The sequence below is a fragment of the Ambystoma mexicanum genome, chromosome 5q, assembly GCF_040938575.1.
Source record: "Ambystoma mexicanum isolate Mex_15411 chromosome 5q, UKY_AmexF1_1, whole genome shotgun sequence".
In the NCBI taxonomy this organism is placed as follows: domain Eukaryota; kingdom Metazoa; phylum Chordata; class Amphibia; order Caudata; family Ambystomatidae; genus Ambystoma; species Ambystoma mexicanum.
In genome coordinates, this window is record NC_090933.1 from 522,289,329 (window position 1) to 522,316,709 (window position 27,381).

Sequence of the window (27,381 nt, forward strand, 5' to 3'; positions counted from 1 at the left end):
TGAGAAGAATAACTGCCCTTCCCATAGCTATCCCCAGTTGTGCTGGAATTGGGGCAGTCTAACATTGAGGTGCAATCCCAATTAAGGTTCTTGGCTTATTTTCTGAAAACCCAATTGGGTTTTAACCAAAATCTAAATATATTTTCTGCATTAAGTCAGATTACGGGATCATTATCAAAGGAAAAATGCCTCTGGTTTTCCAAAGGTTGTGATGTGCTAGCTAAATGGGAGTTAAAGAATATTGTTGTTATAGGCACTTAAACTATTAAACAAGGTAAGGCTTGGCCTAGTCGGAAAGCTGGTCTATGGGCGTATGATTTTGCAAGGCAAAATATTTTTAAAAACCTGTTCTGTGGAGCTTTATTCAAGGTTTTGTACGAATGCTGTGTCTGGAGTGAATATGTGTGTTAATTCTTAACCAGATTGTAGAAGATCAATGTCCGTGCTTTGCCTTGATACGTTTCCTTTAAATGTGCTGCTGAAATGGTTAAGCCCAAATACAAAATGTGTGTATGGTTTAGCCACAGAGGAAGAACTTGGGTATTTTTTTTCATTTGCCGTAACAATGTTGATTTGAGGAGATGCCTATGGTCACCTTTTTTTAAGTGATATTAGAACTTGCGATGACTCCATCTCATTTTTGTTAAACAGTAATGATCTCTACTTTATTTATAATTTACAGTCATTTGTTAAAGCTACTCTTTTAAGAAGCATTAGGACTCCAAACTTTTTATATCGGTGGAAATGTTATTTATTATCTCGGTTTAATATGCTATATTTTGTTAATGGAGAAAAACAAATACAAATGTATTGGCTGGACTATACACCTGCAGAGTATTTTTCCTTTCTTCACACATACGTTTTTGGCATGCACGTGGTCTCAACTCAATTCTGGATTACATATTTGTGAGCAACCATTTCCAGGAAGTCTTGTGTAACCTGAAAGGGAACAGCCTATATGAAAGCGATCGTGCGATGATTTCAACAAAATTCCTGTGGTTAAAAGTAAAGAAAGGCGAGGTTCCCTGTGTGGAGAGTGTTATAGCCAATGTTGCAGGCACTAAGGTTAAGTGGACACCAAACAACATAGATAAGATAAATAGTTTGTTGTTTCATGACTATACATCTCATTCACTAGAGTGGAAAATGGTAACCTATTCGGGGGAAACTTTTACGACCTATGTTTCTTACATGTTAGACAAAGCTAATGTTATGAAATCCATTTCGCAAAAGTCTGCAAAACAATGCGCTCATGTCTTCGATATAGAAGTTAAGGAGAAAAAGGCACAATTAAGAAAAGAAGTCCATAAATTAAAGAAGTAAAATTACAACATGACTGAATTATGCTGCAAAAGTAAGCACTGTAAACAAACCTTTAAAAACTGGCTTCTGGCACGCCGTTCATTTATGGCCCAAAAGGACGGAGAAGCAATGCTTTCAGCTATAGAGAGGGGTAACACCAGGAATATATGGTCTATTATCAACGGTACTGAAGTAACTCAACTGCAGCTTACAATGAACCCAATATCTGAAAAGATATGGGTGGATCATTTTGGGAATCTGTATAAGTACCCAGACACCCATTCGCCAGATATATATAATCGCAATCAGGTGTCGTCCCTGACTATCTCGATTAAGAATATCTCTAGTCGACTAAAGGTGGTCAAGGCATCAACTACCCCAGGTCCTAACAACCTTTCATATGTCACAACGAGACACAATGTAGCAATGTGGTCTGGCCTATTGTATTGTATCTTTAATGTCATCATGAGTGAGAAGAAAATCCCAAACTCGTGGAAACTGTCAAATGTCATACTAATATTTATAAAAGGTAATCATTTAAATCCATTGAAATATCGACCAATCATGCTGACTGACGTCGAATCACAAAATATTTGCAGCAATTGTTCTAGAGGAACTGAATAAATGGAGAAAAGTTATATTGGACATAAGACAAATAGGTTTCAGACAGTTTATGGGTACGGATGTGGGTGGGTACATTTTAGCAAATCTACAGACTTCAGCTAGAGTGAAAGGTAAGCAACCTCTTTACCTTCCTCCATGGACCTATCCATGGTGTTCGACATGGTCGATGGGAACATCCTATGGAAAATGCTACATGATCTGGGTATTGAAAAAAGTCTACTAGAATTGATAATATTGCTATACAGTAATGAGGGTGCGTCTCAACACCAGAGTAGTCTACTATTTGAACAAATTCGGACTCATAATGGTTTAAGGCAGGGATGTAGCCACCTTGTTTAATCTTTATGTATCCAAAGCAGGAATGTTTCTGGATTCTAGTGGACTAGCCTCACCAAAGCTAGTTAAGATAAAAATAAAATGAATCGTTTATGCGGACGATTTTCTTTTATTTGATGGAACAAAGGTTGGCCTGCAAAGAACGATAGCTGCATTTGAAGATTTCATTAAAGACAGAAAACATTTGATAAAACAAAAAAAAAGTAATATTTTATACAGGCTCAAAATCCATAAAACAAGATTCTTTTTCCCTGTCTTGTGGTGGTGTAAAGTTAAAAAATCAATCTGTGTTGAAATATTTGGGCTACACCTATACTAGTACACACACACTTGGCTTTATGAGAAATAATCTCAAGTCAAAGGCCTCTGCTATTGCCAATCAGATGAAAATAGTAGAGAGAAGATATGGGAGATTCACCTTAACTCCAAGTATATTATTTTATCGTACAAAAGCAATTCCACGTTTGACCTATGGCCTTGAGTTCTGCCCAGAGGAATTGGTACCATATCTGAAAATAATTGAAGCTTAAGTGTGGCGCAAGGTTTTAAGTCACATTCTGAAATGCGTACCAATGGAAATGTTACATTATGAGTTGGGTCTGCCTTCCTTAAAGAGTATCATGTACTGGAAGAAGTTATCGCTATTACGTAAGTGTCTTGTGTCCGATATAAATACGTTGTATTATTTTTTGGGGATAGATCTGGAAGGTGTACTTATGTCTGACCTCAAAAAAGTATGTGCCAAAATTTTAAGTGACCTAGGGCTATCAATGAAGACTCTTGTAAAGAATCCGGGTAAGGTCAAAGAATTGTTAAAAGCTTCGGATTGGTTGGAAAATAATGTGGTGATCTTAAACTCTCATCTGTACTCACAAGTAGTTTCCTTTTGGAAATGAAAACCGGCTCCCGAGAAATACATAGAAAAATATCCATCCAGAGTTTTTAGAAACCCTTACTATGAGATTCCGGTTTAACGTTCTAAACACTTTTGAAATTCAGAATATAAGAAATAGAAATATTGTGGAAACAAAATACTGTTGGCACTGTAAGGGAAACAGGGTGAATGAATCGTTATTGCACTTGCTATTGATTTGTCCGAATCTCCTGAAACACAGAATTGAATATTTTTCAGCATTTGTAAATGACATCTCTAACGTGAACAGAGTTAATCTGTGGTATGAGATGCTTCATGGCAATTCTATGGTTTAAAAATACGTATTAATGAATTTTTTAGAGTAATATGTGATTTAGTATGAATATGTCTATGATGTGTATAAGTGCTGTAAGGAAATGTTCAAAAACTTTAATTATTTGATACATGCTGTTTTGACGTCGATAACACTATCAAGAATGTATCTTCAAGTTGTTTTATCTGTCATTAGTAACTCGAGTTTTATCTGCTATTTGGAATTTAAGTGTATTAATGTTTAAATGTGTATGTTTGTCTGTTACGGTTTTTATATATTACAATTTGTACTTTTGTAACTTTTTTACTGTACTTTTGATCGAAATTTTGTAAAGGTTTTTCTATAAACCAAAAACAATAAAGATAATAATAACACACACGTTTTTTTCTGTTTCCGCATGAAACCACACTTTCTGGTTTTCCCCGTTCTTTTATGCTCTTTGTTTAATATAATTTTTAAGATGTCATCAGGCGTTGGGTCGTGAAAGTGGCCCCTTGGAGTAGGCGATCTTTTGAAGAGAAGTCCACTAGTTTGAATGACACAAGCAATTTAGTTGTAGCCTAGAACACTTTTTTTGTTTATTTTTAATGTATCCCTTCTCTTTCAGGTTGTCGGTTTGACTGAGCGCTGCAGCTTTTGTGCAACAGTGGTATATCGCAGGTCCCAGGTAAGGTTGCTGGTTTTGTGTCAACAAACGCATGTTTAGTTGAGAAATAACCTAGAGTTCTCAGGAGGTTACATTGGGGCTCCCTTTGCTCGTCCCAGCCGTATTTTAGAGCTACTGACGTCATGGGTGGAATAATGGCTCCCAGAGAATGCAGCGGCTTCTGTGCATACCATTTGTCTGTATTGAAAAGACAGCATGCACGTTAAGCCTTCGGGCATCTGGGCCCCTCCTCCCTTCCATCGCCTGTCACTTCACTGTACACCTCATCCCATGTCACCCTGCGGCCCCTATGAATTAAGTGAAATGACGTCAATAGCTGCAATCTTCCCAATCTCCAAACCCTTGCCCGAGGCAAAGACGAAAACCTCGTGCTTCCTGTTTTGTCTTCGGGATGCTACAAGAATGCACTAAGTTTAGGAAGCAGCGGAACGATGCAGTGGGATCGTCCCACCCATCATTATAGCCTTGGGAGCCAGCTCACCTAAAGTGCTGTGGTGCCGGGGCAGTTTTGCGACTTTATTTGCAAAGACCAGACCACTTCACAAATGACCTTGAGCACAAGTGTGCCCATGCATAAAAAATCTAATATTTTAGTGGCCTGCAGCTGGAGCAGTTTTTTGTGATGTGGCCCACAGGTGTTCTCCTTGTTGTCATTGCCTGTGTTCATATTCCACTGAAGGAGTGTGGGGAACTCCATCGCTTGTCATATGTTTCCCAAAATGATAAAATGTCTGTTTGAAGCCAGCTACCACACCCCAGCCAGACTCGCTATTATTGGAGTTTATTGGACCTGCTTGGCACTGTTTCTCGGAGGTAACAGTGCCCTGTGTAAAAGGGATTCTTAATTTAGCTATCCAGACTGCACTCCATCTCTCTTCCCCACTTTGATCTTGAATTCTTCTCCAAAAAATGCCCTCACCATAATGTGACCAAATATCCATGTTTGGGAATTGTATACAGAGGACACTGAGGTGGCAAGCTTGGTCTTTTTCATATTTTTTTCCGTTTTATGCAGTGCTGGAAATTATGGGTGTACCGAATAGTGCTTAGGGGACTAAGTGTGGTTCCTGCCCCCATTGCTACAAAAGAAAGCGTAATATACTGCTCGAGGCACGTTATGGAAATGGCACAGCATTTCTTTCATGATACATGCGCATTTTCTGATCAGTTTAATAGTTAAACTGATCAGAAAATGCATGTATCCATCAGTAAATGCTGCATCATGTCCATAACGTGCCTCAAGCAGTATATTATATACTGCTAAATGCACATTGCCTCCATTAGTATGTTAAAGTTTCATATACTTCTGGAAACACGTTATGCATACCATTGAAGCGTGGTATTTGCAAAGCATGCCTCTGCTTGAAGCATGTTATGTAAACATCACCTTCCCTGGTGTGTTGATTGCCGAATGTATTTTGGTCACAGAGTGTCTCCAAAGGAAATCCTTGCGACCCTCAGTGGACAAAATACATTCTGCACACTAATGAAGCCTGTTATGCAAATGCCACCTTCACTGGTGTGCTGATTGCTGAATATATTTTGCTCATGTAGCGTCTCCAAAGGAAATCCTTGGAGACTCTGTGTATGCAAAATACATTCTGCACACAAGTAAAGGTGGTGTTATGTAAACAGTGGCATGTCCAGACTTTTTTGACTGTTGTGGGCCAATTGTGGCACTGATTTATGCAAGGGTGACATAAACTATGAGCGTGCACACACATAATGATGATTGTTTAGGCTAATGGGGTGGCCAATCCGATTCCATGGGTAGCACGTGCCACCCCAGATCACTCCCTGTAGACGCCACTGTATGCAAATACTACTGTACACCAGTGAAGGTGGTGCACCTTCACTGGTGTGCAGAATGTATTTTGCTCACACAGTCTCCAAGGATTATTGGCTGCTGCAAATGCCACCCTCGCTGGATTGCCTTACAGCAGCTAATAAGCAAATAGCTTACTTGCTTTTTGCACTACCCAGCAGTTGCACTCTCTCGGATTAGACATCTTCTCTCTGTTTGAGAGATGATAGCCAATCATAGAAAGTGTGCTTTGAATGAGTGTTCCAGAAAGTATTAATTCGAAGCCGAATAGCTGGATTTCAGCCAAACTTCAGCAGAATACTTACTTTAAGACAAATTCTGTACACCCCTAGTAAAATTGGAAAAAACAATACTCTTGGAAACCATCCCCTTCAAGGGTGGGGGCGGGATTGGGAGGGGTCTGTGTGGGCGGGGCTGGGGGTAGGAGCCGCAGCCCTGGTCGAGCAGTATCCTATCTCTTCAATACGGGTGATTTGTGTAAAATCAGAGTGTTTTGAGAATATAAGAATAACCACATTCTTTTCTATTTGACATATGCCTGTGATAGTGATTCAGCAAGAAATCCTTTTGAGCAAATGTTGGGAAGGGGACAGCCCCGCCCCACCCCCCAGGCGCTTTAAATTGAGGCGAGATGCATTCGAGCAACTGTGACGGGCCAGGGGGAAGAGGGACAGTGAGAGTGACGCCATGCCGTCTAACAGGACGCCATTTTAATAAAACCAACTATAGTCTAACTACATATTATAGTCCAATGCGCAAGCAGCATTGCTATTTCAGCATAGATATTAGTAATCATAGGTAGAAGGAAAGGCCGGCGTGGTAAATGCAGCATTGCATACACTTGGCCCAAATTCACGAGACCACAGGAAGCCCAAGCCATGCCCGAGCTCCCATGGGGACAGCTCACACCCCCAACCGCCACAAGGTCTATTCATTGTTCTAACAGTGTTGCAAAGATGTGTTTATTACCCAAGAGGAATGTGCCCTACCAGGCTGCGACCAGAGACCGGCACCTGGTGTGCATGTTATCTCACAAAGAAGACGGACAAGGCATATTGTTGAAGCGACAATCATGCAATTTGTATTGCGAGGTGCTGGGAGGGATAAATTATAGTTCAAAGCGAGGGTGGAGACCTTGGAGCCGGATGGCGCGGAGGGGAGTCAGTGAAATGTGTGTGTGACGGTTACAGTGCCCCAGGACCTCCTTCGTGTCCTTCGTAAGGCCTGCCAAGAGCACAGTATGAGTGATAAAACAAGCCGTATAGTAGGAGTATAATTCATTTGTTTTCTGACCTTTCAACATGAGAAGAAGATGAGCCCTGCAGCACCCATGTGATGTAAGATGGATGGATGGATGGACGGATTGGGCTGGGACCAATAGACTAGCACCCTTTATGGGTTAAGGTGCAATATATATAGGGTCCATCCAAACAGCCGCGTAGGTTTTTACTGTATGTTGTTGCGTCATTATGATGGTCTGTATCTTTAAACATTTCTGCTTGTACCTCTTTTCGGCAGAACGTTCTTGGCAGCGGAGTTCTTTGCCATTACTCTCATCTGCGTGTGAGATTAAAACTTGTTATCCTTACAAGATCGACTTGTGCCTTGTAGCGGGTTGTATTCTCTCTGGTGTGAGTGTTTAGGGCCGTGCCTTCAGTTGGTGATCCCGACGTGACCCGAGGGCGCCCCAATACCTGCAGAGACTTCCATGCCGCTTCTCCAGAAGGTGCCTCGCCCACCCACAGCGACCGGTCCCGAAAGAACATTTGTTCCGAGTGGTTTAGCAGGAGCCATTTTAAGGGACGTCCTCTCTGCTCTTTGAAGCGGGGCACGGCTCAGAGGGGAGTGCAGGCCAGTGTTGGAACCTGATGACGGAGGTGTTCGGGTGGGCATGCGCATGTGAGTAGACTCTTGTAAGAGATAACAAGTAGGGGACAGATACATGTGGAAATGTGAAAGCTGCAAGTACGTGGAGAGCGAGGTCATCAGTGTGACGTGGATGAGGTCAGGGTTATTTGTTAAAATTTGTATTACAAATGGAGTGTTTAGGTAAAGTATTATAAGGTAAGGCGTTATAAGGTAATGCAAAGGTAAGGCCAGGAGCCCCTCCTCGGAAGGGGAGTGAAGGTGGTCCCACAAGGCAGTACACTATTTAAAGGAGGTACATGGGAATGAAAAGTAATGGTCTCATATAAGTGGTAGGCCTGGAACAAGTAGTGGATGGTAGTTTAGTGTGTTGTTTTTATCTATTGTGGTTGTGTTCTTTGGGTGAAAAGCAGGCCCTATAAGGGGCAGTGATTGTGTGCATCGCAGTCTGGTGGGTTGTTGGATGACTTTGTGGAGCGTTCTGTGTGCGCATGGAAGGGTGAGCAAGAAGGACTGGGTTTAGTTTCCGTTGTTTTTGTTTTCACAAGCAACCAGCAGCGTGTGCGGCGCACAGGGGTACTTTGCAGGGTTGCCCATGGCCAAGGCAGGGCTCACACAACAAGAGCATTTTGGAACACATGTCCACATTTTTTGTAGCAAAATATAAAGGGAAGCAGCTACAGAAGAGAAAATACATTCTCTATCTTTGGCGTCTGTTCGAAGACCCAGAACATCAAGGGAATGCAGTGGAGGTGCAGAGATGGAAAGATGGGAAGTGCAGAAAGGGAGAACAAGGCAGGGCACCAGTGGAGGGTAGGGGATTATATCCCTTGACAACATATCCCACAGTAGGGTGCACTAATCTAAGCTATGTACCTGTTGCGATAAGGACCCCTCCTGCTGCGGTTGGGTCTTCTGCAGCACCAGTAACACCGCAGAGTACCACCCCCCACCTCTGTATACCCACCCGCCTGAAGTGCCTGCATCGGCGGGTTATAGGTCAAGGGAGTTTGAGGATAGGTTGACGGGATTACTAACAGAAATGAAAAGGATAGAGACGTCCCCAAGATCAGTAAGTAAGTATAGGGCCATCAAGAGAAGGATCAGGAGGATGGCAATCGGGGGAAGTGCTGCTTAAGATGGATACTGAAGGAATAAGACGTGTAGGCATTGAGAAGGATAGAAGCTCCGGGGGGTGGATCATCCGGGGAGAGGAGAATACGGTGTTGGGAGAGAATGTGGAGGAAGAGGATGCTAATACGTCTACTGAGGATCAGAGTGAAGGAGAAGGGAGGGGCGAGGAGGCTGCTGAGAATACCCCCCAAGTAGAAGGTCTATGGGTGGGGGCAGGTTAAGGAACAGGGCCGGCCAGATGACATTGCTAAAGAGAAGAGTTGTGAAGAAGGGTGTGGGAAGTGGGGCAAAGATGCAGATGCCTCTTATACATAAGGGGGCAGCGAGGACACAGTATGTGCCCTGGCCCCAAATGGATAAGAACCATTTAATTAAGGCACTCCCACAGCTCACAGCAGAGGCAAGTAAGTATATATATGAATTTGAAAAGCAAACAGCAGGCAGGGAGTGCTCCTGGCAATAGGGGATCTTAAGAGCTTGCTGGTTGCTGTAATTGGTGACCAGGCTGAGGACATGGGGGGGGTTAAGGACGGATACCCGTGAGTAACCCGGTGGGACGATGCACACGATGAAGCACCATTCAATGGAGTGAGGGCACTGGTATGGGATGCACTACGGAGGTCCTTCCCAGATACCCCTGATTTACAGTCTTTGATGCAGTATACTATGGGTGATGATGAGGACCGAGCTAGATTTATTCAAAAATGCAAGCAAATTGGTGAGCTGAGACGGGAGGGCCGTGGGATCAGTCGATACCACTGTTCTATTTTATTGTGAAGAGGAGCTTGCTGAAGGAAGTGCAGAAGGCGTGTTGGATAAGATCGTGGGTATTGAGGCGAAGGGGGTGACTGGAAATACAGAGTATAATAGTGCATCATTGTAAAAGGATTAAGGAACGGGAGAGGGAAACAGTCCAGAGGCGTCAGGGGCAAGTAACGAAATTGGTGTAGAATAAATTGGGAAAGGTAGCAGTCCAGGTACCTGTATCAACGCCAGTACAGGTGGTGAACCCGTAGGCCCTTTAAGACGAGGTAACAGTATCTGAGATGGATGGGGATGCAGATCTTACTCATACATCAATAATCAGACCGCCTCAGGAAGTTTGGCAAAATCAAGGCTGTTTTATTAACAATTATCTAAAACGGGAAGTACAACGGACATCAATGGACATTCTCTCAAACATTTCACATAAAAAACACAACTTTATACTAAATATTTGTCATAAATGATGTAATAATATGTGGCAAAATAAAATGTACTAGGGAATGTGATAGGATTAAAGGGAACATCTAAATATACTTTCTGTAGGGACGGGGATCGTGATTGGGTCTCTATGGTCAGGTGGGAAATGAAGCCCAGCCTAAGTGCAAGTCATCTTCTGTGTCAGACTAATACACAATGTTCTATTGGATTCTCAAACTATAGGGCTCCTTACTACTTGGCCCTCTACAATTGGTTGGCACGCTTTTACCCTTATAGAATATTCCACTTGCTAGCAGCACGCAAGCTGGTACCCCAGGTGATGGGGGGTTGGCCTGGTCATGCCTCACCACCCAATTAGCCTAACACCCATCATCACTCCTGCGGTCTGCCATCTAATTAATGCATTTGAACTCGGCCTTGCAAAGGCTCACTGTGCATGAGAATAAAAGGGAGTGAAGGCATGGCCTTATCTTCTGGTCTCGTTGTAGCTCGCCCCAAAGTCTATTTTCATCCGACCATGTGAATAGAGACCACGTTTTGAGCTCCTTCATTGTTTTTATTACTATTAAATGAAGAAACCTTGGCACTTTTAGTGTTTTTTTTTTAACCAACTTTATTTTCATTTTTTAACTTAAGACAATAGTTGAGCTTCCGTCACAACTTATTTTAAGAACATTGTTATCAACATGAACCTTTTATTCAACTCCCTTGAACTTTCTTGTAGAGTCTAGTATTGTCTTCATACTTTTCCCCACCCCTCCCCCTCTCCTCCCCACCCGCCCCTCTTCCTTTTATTAATTGAACCAATCAAAACCATGGTTGTAACCAGAACAGTTCCAAGAGGTAGCCCCTCGCCATATCTTCTGCTGCCTTTATCTGATATGGATGTTTCTAAGAGCCCGGGGTTTAAAGTATTGATTCTCCCGCTCCCCCACATAGTCCTGGAGGGGGTCCCATATGGCTAAGAATTTCAGATATGACCCTGATTTTGTGGCGCAAATGTTTTCCATTGCCATAACTCCCCACACTTTCACCCACTACCATGGAGTTGTAGGGCCCTCCACTGTCTTCCATCGTTGGGCCACTGTCATCCTTGCTGCAGCCAGAAGGTGGGTTATGAGGGCTGCTCTGTTCCCTGAGGCTGCATAGTTCCCTTCTGCCACTGCCCCCAGCAGAATGACTTTTGGGGACCATGGTAGGTCTGCGCCCGTTATGTCCCTGATCAGGCTCAGTATTTCTTTCCAGTATATTTTTATCCTTGGGCACGACCACCACATATGGAACATGTCTCCTCTTTCTCCACACTGCCGCCAGCATTCTGGGGGGTACGTGGGGATCGTTCTGTGTATTCTACTTGGGGGTAAATACCAGCGGTAACATAGTTTGTATGCCGATTCTTTGATTGCCGTGGATTTGGATAATTTGTGCGCCCTCCTCCAGATTTGACTCCATTCTTCCTGCGTAATCTCCTCTCCTATGTCCCGCTCCCAATCTTTCATGTACTGGAGGGAGTCGTCTGTTTGCGCCTTATCTAGTAGCTTGTATAGTCTAGTGATCCCTTTTTCATGTGTCCCCTCCCGGATTGTTAGTTCTAGGCCCACTGGGGGTCGTAACCCTGCTCTTTTAACCTCTGGGTTTGAGATCCAGTGGCGTAATTGAATATATTTAAATCTGTGGTTTTCGACGAGGCCGAATCTATGTTTACATCCTTCGAAGGTGAGTGGGGCGTCGTCCTGATACATATCTTGTAGGGACAATGTGTCTGCTTCGTTCCAGCCTTCCCAGAATCTTTTGTGAAGGCCAGGAGAGACAGCTGGATTATGCGTGATTGGGGATAGTGGGCCCAGACCTAATTTGACCCCCCTGTTACGGATAGCCTTATCCCAGCTGTGTAGGGTCGTTTTAGTGGCTGCTAGTAGGATACCTCCCGTATCTCTTGCTTTTGTTTTTAGGAATGGTAGCTTACCCAAAGTGATATCTGTCGCAGTCTGTTCTATTTTCCCGCAGCCTGGAAGAGGGTCTTTACCCGCCCATTTCAATGCTTGTGCTAATTGGGCTGCTAACACGTATCTCCCCATATCCGGGACTCCCAGCCCCCCAAGTAGTGTGGGTCGCATCAGGATCCTTTTTTGGATCCTCGGCTTCTTATTTCCCCAGATGAATTTAAACACCGCCTTTTGGAGTTCAAGGATCTGTTTTGGGGGGATGACCACTGGGGTTGAGCTTACTACATACATTACTTTGGGTAGCAGGGTCATCTTTATCGCCGCTATTCTAGCAAACCAGGACAATTCCTGGGCATCCCATCTCTGCAGGTCTTCCTGCAGGCGCTTCCATAGGGGTGTAATATTTGCCTTGAGCAGATTCTTGACGGTTCTAGTGATATGGATTACTAGGTATTCGAGGGACTGTTTTCCGCATTTCAGAGGATAATGTTCCTTCAGGAAAGCTACGTCCCCACTACCTTCGGTTATATTCAGCGCTTTGGATTTTGAATAATTTATTGTGAACCCTGATGTCTTTTCGAACTTCTGTAGTTCTCTGATTATTCTGGATAATGTTTCTCTTGAGTCTGCCATATAGAGCATGATGTCATCTGCGTAGAGGGCTATCTTGTTTTGAATCTCCCCGGTGCGCACCCCTCTAATTCCCGGGTCTTCCCTTATTCTGCAGGCAAATGGTTCCATTGCCATGGCAAATATGAGCGGGGATAGAGGGCACCCCTGTCGAGTACCCCTCCGGATATTGATTTTTTATGAGGTGTAGCCATTCACCACTAGTTGCGTAGATGGGTGTTGGTAATTTGCCAGAACCATTTTGGTGAATATCGGTCCACAGCCAAAACCCTCCAATATCAGTTTTAGGTACCTCCAATCTATGCTGTCGAATGCTCGTGTGGCATCTAATGCGGTGATCGCGAATTTTTGGGCCTCCCCCGGCCCCCCAGTCTATTATGTCAATTACACGCCGGACATTATCCTGAGTATGTCTCCCCGTTACGAAGCCTGCCTGGTCTGCATGTATTATCTCGGGCAGTACTGCTGCCAATCGATTCGCCAGTATTTTCGCGTACAGTTTTGCATCTGTGTTGAGGAGAGCTATGGGGCGGTAACTGGTGCATTCTACTGGGTCTCTCCCAGGTTTTAGGGGTAATATCGTGGTCGAGTGTCCCATATCCTTTGAAACTGCACCCCTATCCCTGATTAGATTGAAAAGGCGAGTGAGGGGAGTTGCCAATTGTGTCTGGAATATTTTGTAAAACCCATTCCCTAGTCCGTCGGGGCCTGGTGCCTTTCCCCTGGGTAGTGCTGCTATCGCATCACACACTTCCTGTATTGTGATGGGTTCCCCCAATTTTCCTTTTTGTTGTTCCGATATCTGTGGCAGTTTTACGGCTGACAAATATGACTCCTGTTCTGCTGCATTCAGGTTTTTGCTAATCAGCAGTTTTTTATGAAAGTGGACCATCGTTTCTAGTTTATCCTCTTCTCTCGTCTGCAGTTCCCCTCTACTATTTCTTAGCCTGGTGATATCATTTTGCGCCTTCTGTTTGCGTAGTTTAGCTGCCAAGAATTTGCTCGCTTTCCCCCGTCTATGTAATATGATTGTTTCGTGTTTAGCAGTATTTGCGCCATTCTATCTGCGGTATGGTTTTCTAGTTTGGCTCTAGCCTTTTTAAGGTCTCGCCAGGCTCTGTGCGTCTGACGGGTCTTATGGAGCTTTTCATGCGTTTCTAACCTCTTCTTCTAATTTGCGCGTTATAAGGGCTCACTCCCTATAGTATTGCGTTGCTTGTGCTATGAATTCCCCCCTAATTACTGCTTTCCCCGCATCCCACACCACCCTCCAGTCCACCTCTCCATTGTGATTTTCCAGGAAATAGTTCCCTATGGCTTCTTCCATATGTGCCCTAAGTGCAATATCCCTTAGGATTGTTTCATTTAGCCTCCATTGTGGTCGGGGTCTATGTATTGTCCTTTGCAGTTCTATGCAGGTCACGACTGGGGTGTGGTCGGAGAGGTATTGGACTCCGATTTCTATTTTTTTGACATAGGGGATCAATGTAGAGGACACCAGGATCATGTCTATTCTAGAGTAACCCCTGTGCTCTGCTGAGTAGTGTGTGTATTCTCGGGTGTCCGGGTGGAAAAATCGCACGTTTCTATCACATCCAAATCTCTGAAAAGCTTTCCAAGGGCCTGTCTGTTTCGCTGATCTGCTGTGGTTGGGGGGAGTGTTTTGTCCAATTGTGGGTCCATTACACAATTAAAATCCCCTCCTATTATCACTCGCCCTCGCACCATCCTCCCACCTTCTGGAGTAATTTCGGGATGTACTGGTCCTGTTTTTCATTAGGGGTGTAGAGTGCTAGTATTGTATACAATTGACCATTAACAGTACCCTTCACCCCCAGGTATCTACATTCCTGATCCTTCAGTGTTTGTTGTTTGCGAAAGTCTAAGTCTCTGCTACATAGGATTGCCACCCCTTTTGTTTTTGTTTGGCTTGAGGCAAAAAACTGAAGAGGGTATGTTCTGCTCCACATCCTTTTTTCATCTTTCTGGAGCAGATGCGTCTCCTGTAGGATCGCTATCTTTGATTGCATGGGTTCCAATCTATCTAAAATCGAACGCCTTTTAGCGGGGGAGTTTAACCCATGGACATTAATCGAGACAATGTTCACTTCTTCCATTACTCCCTATGTGGAGATTGTCTGCCTGTGGGTCCCTATGTTCTCGTTCGCTATAGCTTACTCTGCCTGTTCTTGCTTCCGTTTCATACACTCGTGGAGCTGGCTCCTTTTCCTTCCCGGACTTTTGGTTCCCTGCTTTCCTGACTTTCGTTCCAGTTCCCTCCCTTACCCACCCCTCTCCCCCCTCCCAATCCTGGGGGTGCATGAGGCCTGGGCTCCCAAGGGGCCTCCCGCTGGTCACCGCGGGCTTAGGGCCTCCGACCCTTCCCCAGTTCACAATAGTCAGGAATTGTATTACCTGACCCTGTTTCCAAGAGTTATGACCTCCTACCTCCATGCAGGCGGTTCCATTCAGCCGTGCTGTTTTCTCACATTTGGTTAACACTTTACTCGTTGTCCGTGTGATGGGCCGAGTCTGGATCTTTTGGGCCTCTCCGTTCCCTGTCATGAGCCGGCTGTGAGCTTCCGGGTCTTCCTCTCCTCCCTCGTCTTTGCTTTCGCTCCGTTGACCATTCCCATGGTTTGCTAGATGGGCCGTTCATGTTTGGGCGTGGGCGCACAGATGCCTCCGGCTGCTCATCCTCCAGGTGCAGCAACACCAGGCCCTCTGCGCAATTCCCGATTCTCCTCTGTTTTCCTTCCCATGTAAACGACAGGCCAAACCGGTACGTCCATCTATAACGGATTTGCTGTGTTTGAAGGGCCTTCGTAACAGGTTGCATTAGCCTTCTTTTGTGGAGAGTAATCAGGACCAGGTCCTGGTACAACTGTATACGGGACCCATTAATCGTAAGGTCTCAGTTTGTTGTTGCCGATCGTAGCACCTCCTCTTTCAGACCATACGATGTCATTGCTATCAAGACATCTCTGGGTCTCGACCCTGGTTCATTGCGTATTGGACCCACACGGTGTATCCTGTCGAAGCCGATCGTCTTCGGTTGGACATCTGCTAGCAGGCTGCTGAAGCAGAGTTGCATGGTATCTTTCAGATCATTGTCCTGTACCGATTCCGCCAGGCCCTTGACCCTAATATTGGATCTCCTTGAACGATTTTCCAAATCCTCCGCCTGGAGTTCTAAGTTGTTTGTTGCGGTCGCCAACTGGTCCAGTAGTAGGCTATTTTGGTTTGTTTCTTCCGTGACATTTGAGAGGCCCCTTTCGACTATGTCCACTCTTTCACCCATCTCCGCCATTTCTTTATTGACCTCCTGGAGAGATGATTTCAGGTCCTCCCTTAATTGTTCCATTTGATTCTGGAAAGCTTTGTTCATTCAGGTCTCCATGCCTTTCAAGCAATTTAAGAGTTCATCCTTGTCCGTTGCCATTATGCTAGCTGGGAAGTCCTTTACTGCAGGAGTCGGCCCCGGGGGAGGGGATGGTGATTCTGCGTGTGTTTGTCGCCTCTGCCGCCAGCACTTCTCAATTTGCCCTTCCTGGGGTCTCACTGGAGTTTTTGCTCTGGATGTGCCCGTTTTGGATCTGGCGCCCGGCATCTGAGTTGCTCTGCATGGATGTTGCTCCTGCCCAGTACCTCGCTCCTATAACTGTATATTGCTGGAATGGGCTGTGTCCTCCCACGTATCCAGAACACCAGGCTTGCCCTCCGCCGTTGTGTACCTTGCCTCGGCGAGTTTTATTTCTTGTGTTGCCCTTGCCGTGTCGATGCAGTAGGGGGTTAATCAGGTTTATTATCGTGGATGATCCCCCTATCCCAAGTCCATCTGCTTTTGTTGTTGCCTTGTGCCAAGCCGTTTTCGGGGATCGGGCGGCAAACCCTCCTAGCCAGATCCCGTGGTGTACGTTGTTAGGTGTACTGCTCCGTTGTGCCAATGGGGACAGGTGGTTCGGGACAGCAATAATAACGTCGTTTCAGGTGAGTCCCCACCTGCCGCTCACTCCTGGTTGTTTTAGGCGGGCACACGCCCTGGGGGTGAACCCAGGGGCCACCACCTACTTTTCGGGGTAATATACCACTGCCCCTCTGTCTGTCCGTACTATTTATGTAGGCCCTGTGTCCTCCTGGGCCTTTCGGGGGGTCGGGGGGAAGGGGAGGCGCCCCCTCCCAGTCAGGCCCCGTGGTGGAGGGCCGTCCGCTCCGCGGGGGCCCCTATGGTCCGCGTGATCTTGTGGGGGGGAGTTCTGGGGCAGGGGCAGGGCAGTCTCCTGACCTGTTCCCTGCTCGCTCCTTGTATATGGCTGGTGGTAGTCACTGCTACTGTCGCCCAGTCTGTTGAGTGTTGAGCGTCCAGGCGCCAATGTGCGCCACACCGGCTGGGTATTGGGTGACAGGGCCTTGTACTTTCCCCTGTCTGATACGGGACATCTAGTTATGGCTGTGCCGTACGTTTGACAATGTCTGCTCTGGATTATGCTTGTTATCTCCTGCTCGGTAGGTGTGTAGTGCACCTCTAGGCTCTCAAGTGCGTGGGGGCTCGGAGCAGATGTGCACCGTGGCAGGTCTCGGCCCCTCTCAGGAGTGTAGCATCAAGTTACTTCAGGGCCACGGCAAATGTATAGGCCCTCAGAATTGGACAGCAGGATTATGCCGCTCCTCAGTGCACATGCAGTTTCAATGGAGAATTGCCTCAGAGGCGCAGTACTAGGTTGGCGCCAGGTTCCACAGCAGCCCGTCACCCCTGGCGGCCCTGATGCAGGTGGTATGATCCTCGGTTGAGGGGGGCCCCGCCGGGGGTGTCATTCACAGCAATCCGGGCACTTTGCAATGCCCCGTTGTCCAGCACCCTCTGTTTCCGTGCTGCGCTCCCAAGTTGACAGCTCTGGGGGGTGTCCGGCCGTTACAGAGGCTGGAAACAGCTTGTTGTGGTTCTCCCGTTGCTCCCGGGCTTTCGGTATGTCAGGAGGAGGAGGGGAGGAGGGAGATCGCCCGGGCCTCCAGATCCAGCACAGGGCGGAGGGGGAAGGCACCCCACAGGGTTACAGGGCAGCGGGCCTTCGCGCAGCACTACAACGCTTGTCCTACCTTCCGCGGTTGCAGAGGTCTGCACCCGCTCCTGCCGTATGTTCCACAGCTGTCGCGATGCAGGTCCAGCTAGCTGCACAACAACGCCCTGTATTTCACGGGCTGATGCAGGTCCGTTATGCCACCTTGAGCCTCAGGTTGGCCAGCTTCCACACGGGGGCGGGTGCTCCAGAGCCTCCCCTCCGCTGCGTCGGGTGTTCTAGACACAGCGATCTGGATTCTCAGCGAGAGCAGCCCGCGGCAGCCATTTTGGCGGGCTATTTCTCGCGCTCAGCCAGCGCCGGATTCACTCACGGATAACTGCAAAACGAGTAAAGACCGAAGGCTAAAGTTTCACCAAGGCGTGCTGCACACTTGTATTCAGCAGCAGGTGTAGTTTCAGGCGGGTTTGTTCCATCTGAGAGGATGTTTGTTCAGGATATCATGGGCAGCCAGAGGGAGCTCTCGAGACTCACGTCCTTGCTGCTCTCATGCTGGCCACGCCCCCCCGGCACTTTTAGTGTTTTTCCGTTACACCTCAAACAGGAGTTCAGCTCGCTTCTCACATTCACTGTATCTTCTCGAGTAGATAACCAGGCTCTTGGCGGCCCTTACTCTTAACACTGGGCCAGGCAAGCCTTCTCGAATCTTCCTTCAGCTTGTTTTATTCTGATGCGCCACACTTCCAGCCCTTCCATTCACGGGGTCCAAATTTTCTCAAATGCGTTGTGGAACATCCAGATTCTATACATTCCTATATATATATATATATATATATGTATATATATATATATATATGTATATTGGCGGCACCGCCTGCAGTCTATTCACTACATATCCAGCCTCCTGATTACTTCGTCTACTTGCGTTACTGCATCTGTACATTTGTGAAATGGCTTTGCATTTTCTTCGGTGCTTCTCCGCACGTGCAATCTTCATTTTGCTCCCGAAATGTTGCTTAATACGCTACTTCGCCATCAGATTCTATAAGGTCTCTATTCTTTCTTAATTGGCATCTCTTCTAGCTGTGTCATTTCTGCATCTTGTGACGTCATCAGTCTTTTCTTTCCTTAATTTTTACACTTCTTCCGGAACTTTCTTCAGAAGACTGTCATTTCATCGCGGATACATATAGGGTTTTCTCAATGGATACCTTGTTTCAAGGCCTCTTCGCGGTATAGGTACCATTACTGGCTTTGCGAATGTCACAATTTCTGGCTGGCAACATCGAGGCAGAATGGGGGCGGGATTTCCGGTAGAGGCACTTGGCTCCTCCTCTACAGTGGAATGAACAGAGAGTACCCAGAAAGTTGTGAGTGCCACAATTGCTGCTCCCTGGCTGAAGGAGGACAAGGACAGTGGGGCAGGGTGGGGGGGCAACAGTACCCTGGCCCACAGTGGCAGCAAGGAGGGCCGCAGCGAGGATTAGGGGGATTTTGAGGAGCAAACTACACTAGCCCTGATTTGAGAAAGGCCAGTAAAGGCCGAAACACGTGTTATCATTATAAGGGCGAACTTCAATATTGGATGATAAGGATTGGATGATAATAAAACACTTTTTTCAATTCAAAAGGGTGCAATGTCCTGGATCCTTTTGCATGCTTTTGCATACTTGTATTACAGTTTATGACGGGTTTTTCTTGGCTTACCGTCAATCCAGTGACCTGCGACGACACATTATATATGTGGAAGTAAGGGGTTATTCCTGTCCCCAGTCTACATCTGGCTAATAATAATTTTTTATGTCTGAATAAAACACTGAAAGAGTCGCCCAATAGACCAGCTGTACCAATAAACCTAGCTTTTTTTCATAGACAAAATATACATTATGGAGACATCAACCACCAACGACATGATCATAAAACTCAGAAAATAAATGTTAAAACCACACATTAACCAATTTATAGAATACAGCATCCTATCCCCGTAAAAACCCTTTTCTTCTATACATGGCAGCCTTCAAATAAGACAAAAGAGCCGATGCAGTTAGTTCCGTTCCTGCCGTCAGAAGGAACATCATAGCGGGTCTGTAGGGTATTTTGTGGAGATTTGGGGCCTGGCGGTATTTTCTTACCGCCGAAAAATAACTTAGCAAAATCACTCCTTGTATTCAGATTGGGCCATGTACAACAGTAATACAGTGGACATGCATTATTTCAGCACACAGACATGCGTATTTGGTATGTGTGGTTGTTATGCGTGGTTGGTGGTATTTTGGTGAGCATAATTCCCTTGTTTTATTTGTGGCCCCAATATCCAGAACCCATTATTTTTGCTTAGATTTTTCGTGTAATCACTAGAGAGACCTCAGGCTTGCATTTCAGGAACACCACATTTTCATTTTTAGTGTGCCACCATGGGCAATTTCTCTGTCTTATCTACGGCAGCGAGCTATCATGTGGTATTTTCACTATCTTATATACGGTAGTGAACTATGTCCTGGGCCTCCCTTTTTGCCGACTCATAGACCTCCGACAAACTACAACACACACAGTTAGTTATAACTGCTCATACTGAATTACATTGTGCACACGGCTGCAACCAAATTTGATGTTTAGCTACCTTGAAAATGACAATTGCACTGTCTAAACATCTCCCCACATCATCAGCACTGTTTTGGTAAATATAAAACACACCACCCGTCTGCTTTCAAATATTTTTGTGTATTATAAAAGTTGCATTTAAACACGATCTCACTCTTTACAGAAATAAATAAAATAGCACAGTAACAGCATTGTCTGTAATACACTGAAAAGAGAGTGGCGGAGACAAGAACTCAATTTGCAACATTAACATGTGATTAAAGCACAGGAATCTCCTTTCCTACACTGACTGAATATTCTCGTACACACTCAGCCCCCACACTTCTGTAATTACCTTATCTGTTCAGCATGAGTTTTCTTCAGCTGTTCTCTTTCTGAATTTGGCTCCCTTGAAGATTAACCCCGGTGAAAACAAGCGTCTTTCGTTCTCAAACCGGGGTTATTGCCTGGAATTCTTATCTTTTGCAGCAGGAATGCTTCAGCCAGGAAAACAGGTCCTTCTCCCAGCTCTGCCAAATCCCGACTGTCCTCCCCCTCTCTTCAACCCCCCAGCAAAACTCTCATCACTGCCTCTAGCATGATACTTGCTATGACGCTGCTCCAATCAGAAATCAATCATGCCATCTCCTCCCTCACTACACAATGGCTCCTTTTTACAGTAACCATTTGTAACCAACTGATTTCCTGTTCCTTCGAGCCCTTGGCTTCCTGTAGTTATGTGGACAGAGCAGCAGAGAAAAAGAAAATAAAATGAATGTGCGTTTAAAAGTTCACTTTCAGAGTAGGCCTATTTCTGCAGTGGAGACACATTTTTATTAGTGGGTTATGTTAAATGCAGTTTTATTAGTCAGGTTAGTTATTAATAATGTTAGTTATTAATTTTCAAATGTGTCTCTTGCACCATAGACATTTCAGGTGAAAAATAGTGTGCATTTTTGAATGTGCACGTGTGCTTTTAACTGTAAAAATAGATTTGCATCTTATATGTTAAAATCGTTTTTGACTGAATAGCCTGTCTTTACTTATATGTCCATGTTAATCTGGTAACACATATAGCAATGCACCGCACCCATGTGGTGGTGCTGCATAAAAAAATTGCTACCTGTGCAGTAGTGCTGTACTCTGTGCTGTAACACGCCAAATATCCTTACAGGTCTATACTGCATAAATCCGTACATTATAAAATCTGCAATATTGTCCGTTTTCTAATCTCCCGATAGCCTGGGCAAAATAGAATAAAGTGGCTCAAATTCTCTTTAGGAGCACCACACACGGGGCAACCCGCATCATCTGGGTATCCAGGCCATTGCACAGTATTTCCCCATAAAAGTAACCAATCAAATATTGCCCTAGTAATAAGCCAGCTTTGATGCTTTTTCCCAGCCCTGACAAGATATGGTTGTTGCTTGGGAATCATGCTTATGAGTCTGTGATAGCTATCAGCATTGGTCACCCGTGCAGCCAAGGCACGTTTAGCCTCCATCCGTCGGGTCACTTCCTCCTTAAATGTTCTTGCTTCTATCAGCAAGAACACTGCATCAAGAGACAACTGAGCAGGAACATCACACAGACTCAGTAGATCCTTAACCTTCCTTAGCCAAGGTATTTTGGCACACCTATCCCTGATCAACGTATTTCTTAAAATGCAATGACATAAGATTGCGTTCTTATTTTCCCAAAGTCTCAACCATGGGGCAGCTGCCCAATCATCCTCCCAAAATGCCATCCGCATGTCCCTATGGACAGAGGCACAAGACGAAGAACCTGGGAGCCTCAGAAGATTTTTGAAAAACCGGTTTTGCTTACCCTGAATCTCACCCGGCTTAAGATAGCCCCACAACGCCCCTCTGTATTGAGTAGTATAAACCTTAACTGCTGAAAGCATGTGCTGTCCCTTACATCTTGATAAAAAACGAGATAGGCCGCCCAAGTATTGGCTCATTTTCAGTGACTGCTTTTTCACATGCCCGGCTGGGTCTCTGAAAACCTTACCCCCAAATAGTCATATTCAGCTACCCTAGGAATAACTTCCCCACAACAAACTAAGAGCCTCCTTCCCCCATTATAGCCCATCACTGCTGATTTAACAGTATTATAATAATAATAATACACGTAATAAAGTATTGATCTTGAGACCCAGTCGAGTCATTAAGGAAGCATAAGCATCTACCAGGATTGGTAGGGCCCTGGGGGTTCTGGCCATAAGCACTGTATCATCGGCATATGCTTATACCGGAAAAGGCCTGCCCCCTACACTCAAAAAGTCTGCACCAGCGTTCAACAGGGCCTGCAATAAACCATTAATGTACAGGGTAAAGAGTATGGAGGCAAGCACACACCCCTGGCGAACCCCCAGCTCTATATTAAAATATCCAGTACACCTTCCCCCAGGTCCAAATCTGAAATTGGCTCTATCATCACAGTACTGCTAAAGCGGCAATCCCTGAGAATGTGTATAAAAGAATGAAAAGAGAAGTACGACAAAAGTATGACACGTATCGAGGGCTGAGTTTTGATGTGATTGAGGATATTCATCATCCCGAGATCACTAACTCATGGTACTCTGATATGAGTGGTGTGGGGAGAAACGCTGTGAATGGGAGCTGTTATGTGTGTTCACTCATTCCATACGTGTCAGGGGCTCCCAAGGTGTTAGTACGCCAATTATACAGGCACAATGCCTAGTTCATCTTGCTCTATGCAGAATAAAAGGAACATTCCAGGCACATAGTGTGCAACTGCAAATGGTGGGCCCAGATTTTGTAAAGTGCAACGACGATCCAAAAAACAAGAAGCGTGTGGCACTACCCTATTTGATGATGAAAGGGCGGAAACATGTCAATAACAACTGGCAGGATATTACACTACCTTGCTTGGCAGTGGGACTGGTAACATATAGCAAGGAAAGGATAGCACAAGTGGACACTTTCTATGCGCAAATCTGGACAGAGCATATCACAAGGCTGACGTGGGTTGCAACAATGGAAAAGCCAGTGTGAGTGCATAAGGAAAAACAATATAGACTCTGTTTCCGCACCAAAGGTACAGTCTTTGTTGGCACAAATGAACATTGCAATAAGACTCTCTTGATCAGAGACATGAACAAAGGAATGGTGCCGCTGCTGAATTGCTACTGGGTCTGCGGCCGACAAACTTACTTGCACCTCCCACCATCATGGAGGGGCTACTGTTCGCTGGTCACATTGCACTCAGCGATATCAGTAATCCCAGAAGAACACCAGAGGATGCGACGAATGCATCATTATCCAATAATCATCCCATATCCCATCATCATTGCAGCTGTCCATGGCCTGCATTTTTTGCATGAAGGAGGAGTGAGGAATACAGGACAGTGATTGGCTGGCTATGGCATTTAACTGGGCCCCTTCGTGGCTCTGAGCAAACGTGAAGATGTTAATGCCCATCATTGTGTTCATCCTGGTCATTTTCTGCACTTGTCAGCTGGTCCTTCAATGCTGTGCCACTGTGGCACCTGATAGCTCAAGAATGGTGGTATTAATTGGGGTCCCATAAGCATCTTGCAAAACAAAAAATATTGAAGTACAAACTGATATTTCACAGGATGGACAGAAGTATGAAGTGTTCTCCATTACGTAGGGAGATAAAGTTGATCCTCTATGCCACACCATTATTTCCCCAACCCCTGACCCAGAAAGTTTCACAAAGGTTTCTGTGGACCTGACAGGGAAAGGTGGGTGTATTTATATGACTTGCTCACCTGAAGACTACAGGCATACAGGGGAGAGTTTGCGATCAGTGTGTGGAGCCTGGGTGCCAATAAAGGGGACTCAGTCATACATGGATGCAGAAACGGGGGAACGGGAGTGCAGAAGCATTCCAGAGCTAGTTACTGTAAGAGTAACTAAAGGGGGAATGTTGGGAAGGGGACAGCCCCGTAACACCCCTTAGACGCTTTAAAGTGAGAAGAGATGCATTCTAGTGACTGTGATGTGCCAGGGGGGAGAGGGACAGTAATTGTAATTTGTAATTGGTTATTTATAATGCACTTAATACCCAGAGGTTTATAAGCTCGGACCTGGGGCTAGAACCTGTGTTGCAGCGTGTCGTCTTGCTTCCAAGGCAAGCGTGTTGCCCCTGAGCTACCCTTCTGAGACAGTGAGATAGACGTCATCCGGTCTAACAGGAGTCCATATATATATATATATATAATATTTTATTTTTTTATTACAGGACTCCATTTTAATATAACCAGTTTTATTCTAACTACATAATATAGCCCAAGGCGTGAGCAGCATTGCTATTTCTGCATAGATATTAGTAATCATAGTTAGAAGGGAAGGCCGGCGTGGTAAATGTAGCATTGCATGCACTAGGCCCAAATTCACGAGACCACAGAAATCCCTGAGCTCCCATGAGGACAGCGCACACCCCCAACCGCCACAAGGTCTATTCATTGTTCTAACAGTATTGCAAAGATGTGTTTTTTACCCAAGAGGAATGTGCCCTAAAAGGCCACGATCAGAGACTGACACCTGGTGTGCATGTTATCTCACACTGGTCAAAGCATGACCTGGCCCGTTCCCGGGTGACCACAAGTTATAGCCCATATAACTGACTAAACCTTAAGATCCCCGAATTACATGACACCAGATGCCCTTTGGCCACCAACCCCAAAGTAACAAGTCCTGAAATGTTCAAAGGAGACAGACAGGGCATATCGTTGAAGCGACAATCGTGATATTTGTATTGCGAGGTACTGGGGAAGGATAAATTATAGTTCAAAACGAGGGTGGAGTCCTTGGAGCTGGATGGCGCTTAGCGAAGTGAGTGAAATGTGCGTTTTTTTAAAGGTTAGATTGCCCCAGAACCTCCTTTTTGTCCGTTTTAAGGTTAGCCTGCCAAGTGCACAATATGAGTGATAAAACAAGCTGTATAGTAAGAGTATAATTTGTTTCCTGACCGTCAACGAGAGATGAGCCCCGCAGCACCCACGTGATGGAAGACGGACGGACTGGGCTGGGACCAATAGACCGACAGCCCTTATGGGTAAAGGTGGAATATCTATAGGGTTCATCCAATCAGCCACGCGGTTTTTACTGTATGTTGCTGTGTCATTGTGACGCTCTGTATCCTTAAAAGTTTCTGCTTGTACCTCTTTTCCGCAGAATGTTCTTGGCAGCAGACTTCTTTGCTGTTGCTCTCATCTGCGTGTGAGATTAAAACGTGTTATTCATACCCTGGGCCTTCCTTCCCTAGTGGGTTGTATTCTCTCTGGTGTGAGCATTTAGGGTCATGCCTTCACAAGTAATGCATGTTAGGCTCTCTGCTCTTTTCATTTGTCGCAAAACTGAACCTAACAGAAAAATGTACATACATTGCAAGATATATACACCTATTTGGAAAGCTTGTGGGCATTAAGTGAGGCTGTGGCAGTTTCTACATGGAGCGCATACCGTAAACATTCAGTGGGGGTCATTAGAAGTTTACCGGTATCCCGCAGGTAATTTTGGCGGGGACACTGAATAAAATGGAGCTACCGTTACCAGCGCCTGATATCCCGGTACGCTTATACGTCCTATCCCCTTTCCGCCATCCTTGTGGGCATCCCCCAACATGGGGACAGCACTGGAACCGTTGGCAGCGAAACATTTAGCTTCCCCTTTAAATTTAGGACAGCGCATGTGTAGACAACCCCTGAGACTCTACCCTCTGCCGCCTCACCTAAGTCCCTTCGTCTGCACAAATGTTGATGGACCTGCCAGCTAGGCGCGGAAACTTTTGCGGCTTTCTGCATGCTCCCTTCAGTGCCTTGTCATCCCCCGCACTTGTCGGCTGGAGGAGGCTTCACAAGATGTGCATCCTGTGATCGCTCGTTCCCGGCCTCGGACCCCCATGCGCTCTGTCTTGAGTGGCTGGGGCCCGAACACCGCTGTGACGCGTGCGCAACTTGCAGCACTGCCAGTCACCGAGCCTTGAAGAATTGTCTTGCATGCTGAAGGGGATCGTCCATTCTTCTCACGGTTTTCTTAGAGAGTTTGTCACCAGGACCCCACGTCAAGACAAGGTAGATCCTTTGTTTAGCAAGGCACCTCAGCACAGAGACTCCTTCCTGGGGGTTTCCACTGGGAAGTGGACCTTGGACTCTGGGTCTGGCAGGCTCGAGCCGTTAAGGCTACCGGCTCCATAGTCGAGGGGCCCGGGGGCTCTTCTGGACATTCCGCCGACAGACCCGAGGCCGGTAAGGCTACCAGCTCCAAGGACGAGGGGCCCAGGAGATCTTCCAGGCGGTCCACGGACAGAAAATCCAGTTCGTCCTCTTTTGCCCCAGGGTGCAATGGAACATTGGGTTCTGCTTCCAGAAGTCAGTTCGAAGCACGATCCAAAACGACTGCCTGCGCAGCTCTGAGGTTGTTGTGCAGGTGCAGGGGGATTCGACTACCGGCCTGCGGGCTGAGGGCTCGGAGCCTACTGGAGCCATCTCCGCAGTGGACGCTCCTGCTTCAGGTTCTAGGGCCAAGGAGTGCCCTTGCATGTCTGAGCCACCAAGTGGTGCAGGGACTGCCTGCCCTCCCTCCCAGGGCATGTCACCAGGCCCAAAGGTGGCAGACAAGCCTCGCCTACATAGTGGGCCCTGCAAGAAGGTTCCAGCCCCCTTCCCTCAGGAAGTGGTGGCGAGCCCTGTGGTACAGGTTGATGGTCTCTGCAGGGTTACAGCTATCCCTTTCAGCCTTATGGTTACACACCCCAGGCTCCTAGACGCTTCAATCAGGAAAGGAGCCCCAGTGCGGCCTCAGGGGATTGCTTCTTCGAGCATTTCCTCCTCCTTATGCGCTCACCTCAGATGGCAGGTCTCCTCAAGGGCATCTTCAAGGAGGTGATACCGCAGATCGTACCTCCTAGTGTTCACACTCTTACTTCTTTACACAGACAATAATTTCAGTCCATTACCCCGAAGATTCCATGAATCCCACATTATTTGCTTTCCTTGGTCTCCAATGCCAAGACATCAGCGGACTGCAGGCAAACACTGAAAAATATACTTTCGTACCAACTGTCGATC

The 27,381-nt window shown here is 46.0% G+C and overlaps 1 protein-coding gene across 2 annotated transcripts in view; it reads left to right on the forward strand.

The window, feature by feature from the left end:
- The window catches only part of SPIDR (scaffold protein involved in DNA repair), a 3,076,965-nt gene that overhangs the window by 2,927,174 nt on the left and 122,410 nt on the right, over window positions 1-27,381 (forward strand). For both annotated transcript variants that reach the window (XM_069621022.1, XM_069621023.1), the window contains one exon: window positions 4,057-4,116. In XM_069621022.1, coding sequence (XP_069477123.1) covers window positions 4,057-4,116 — 60 coding nt within the window. The remainder of the gene's footprint in view (window positions 1-4,056; window positions 4,117-27,381) is intronic.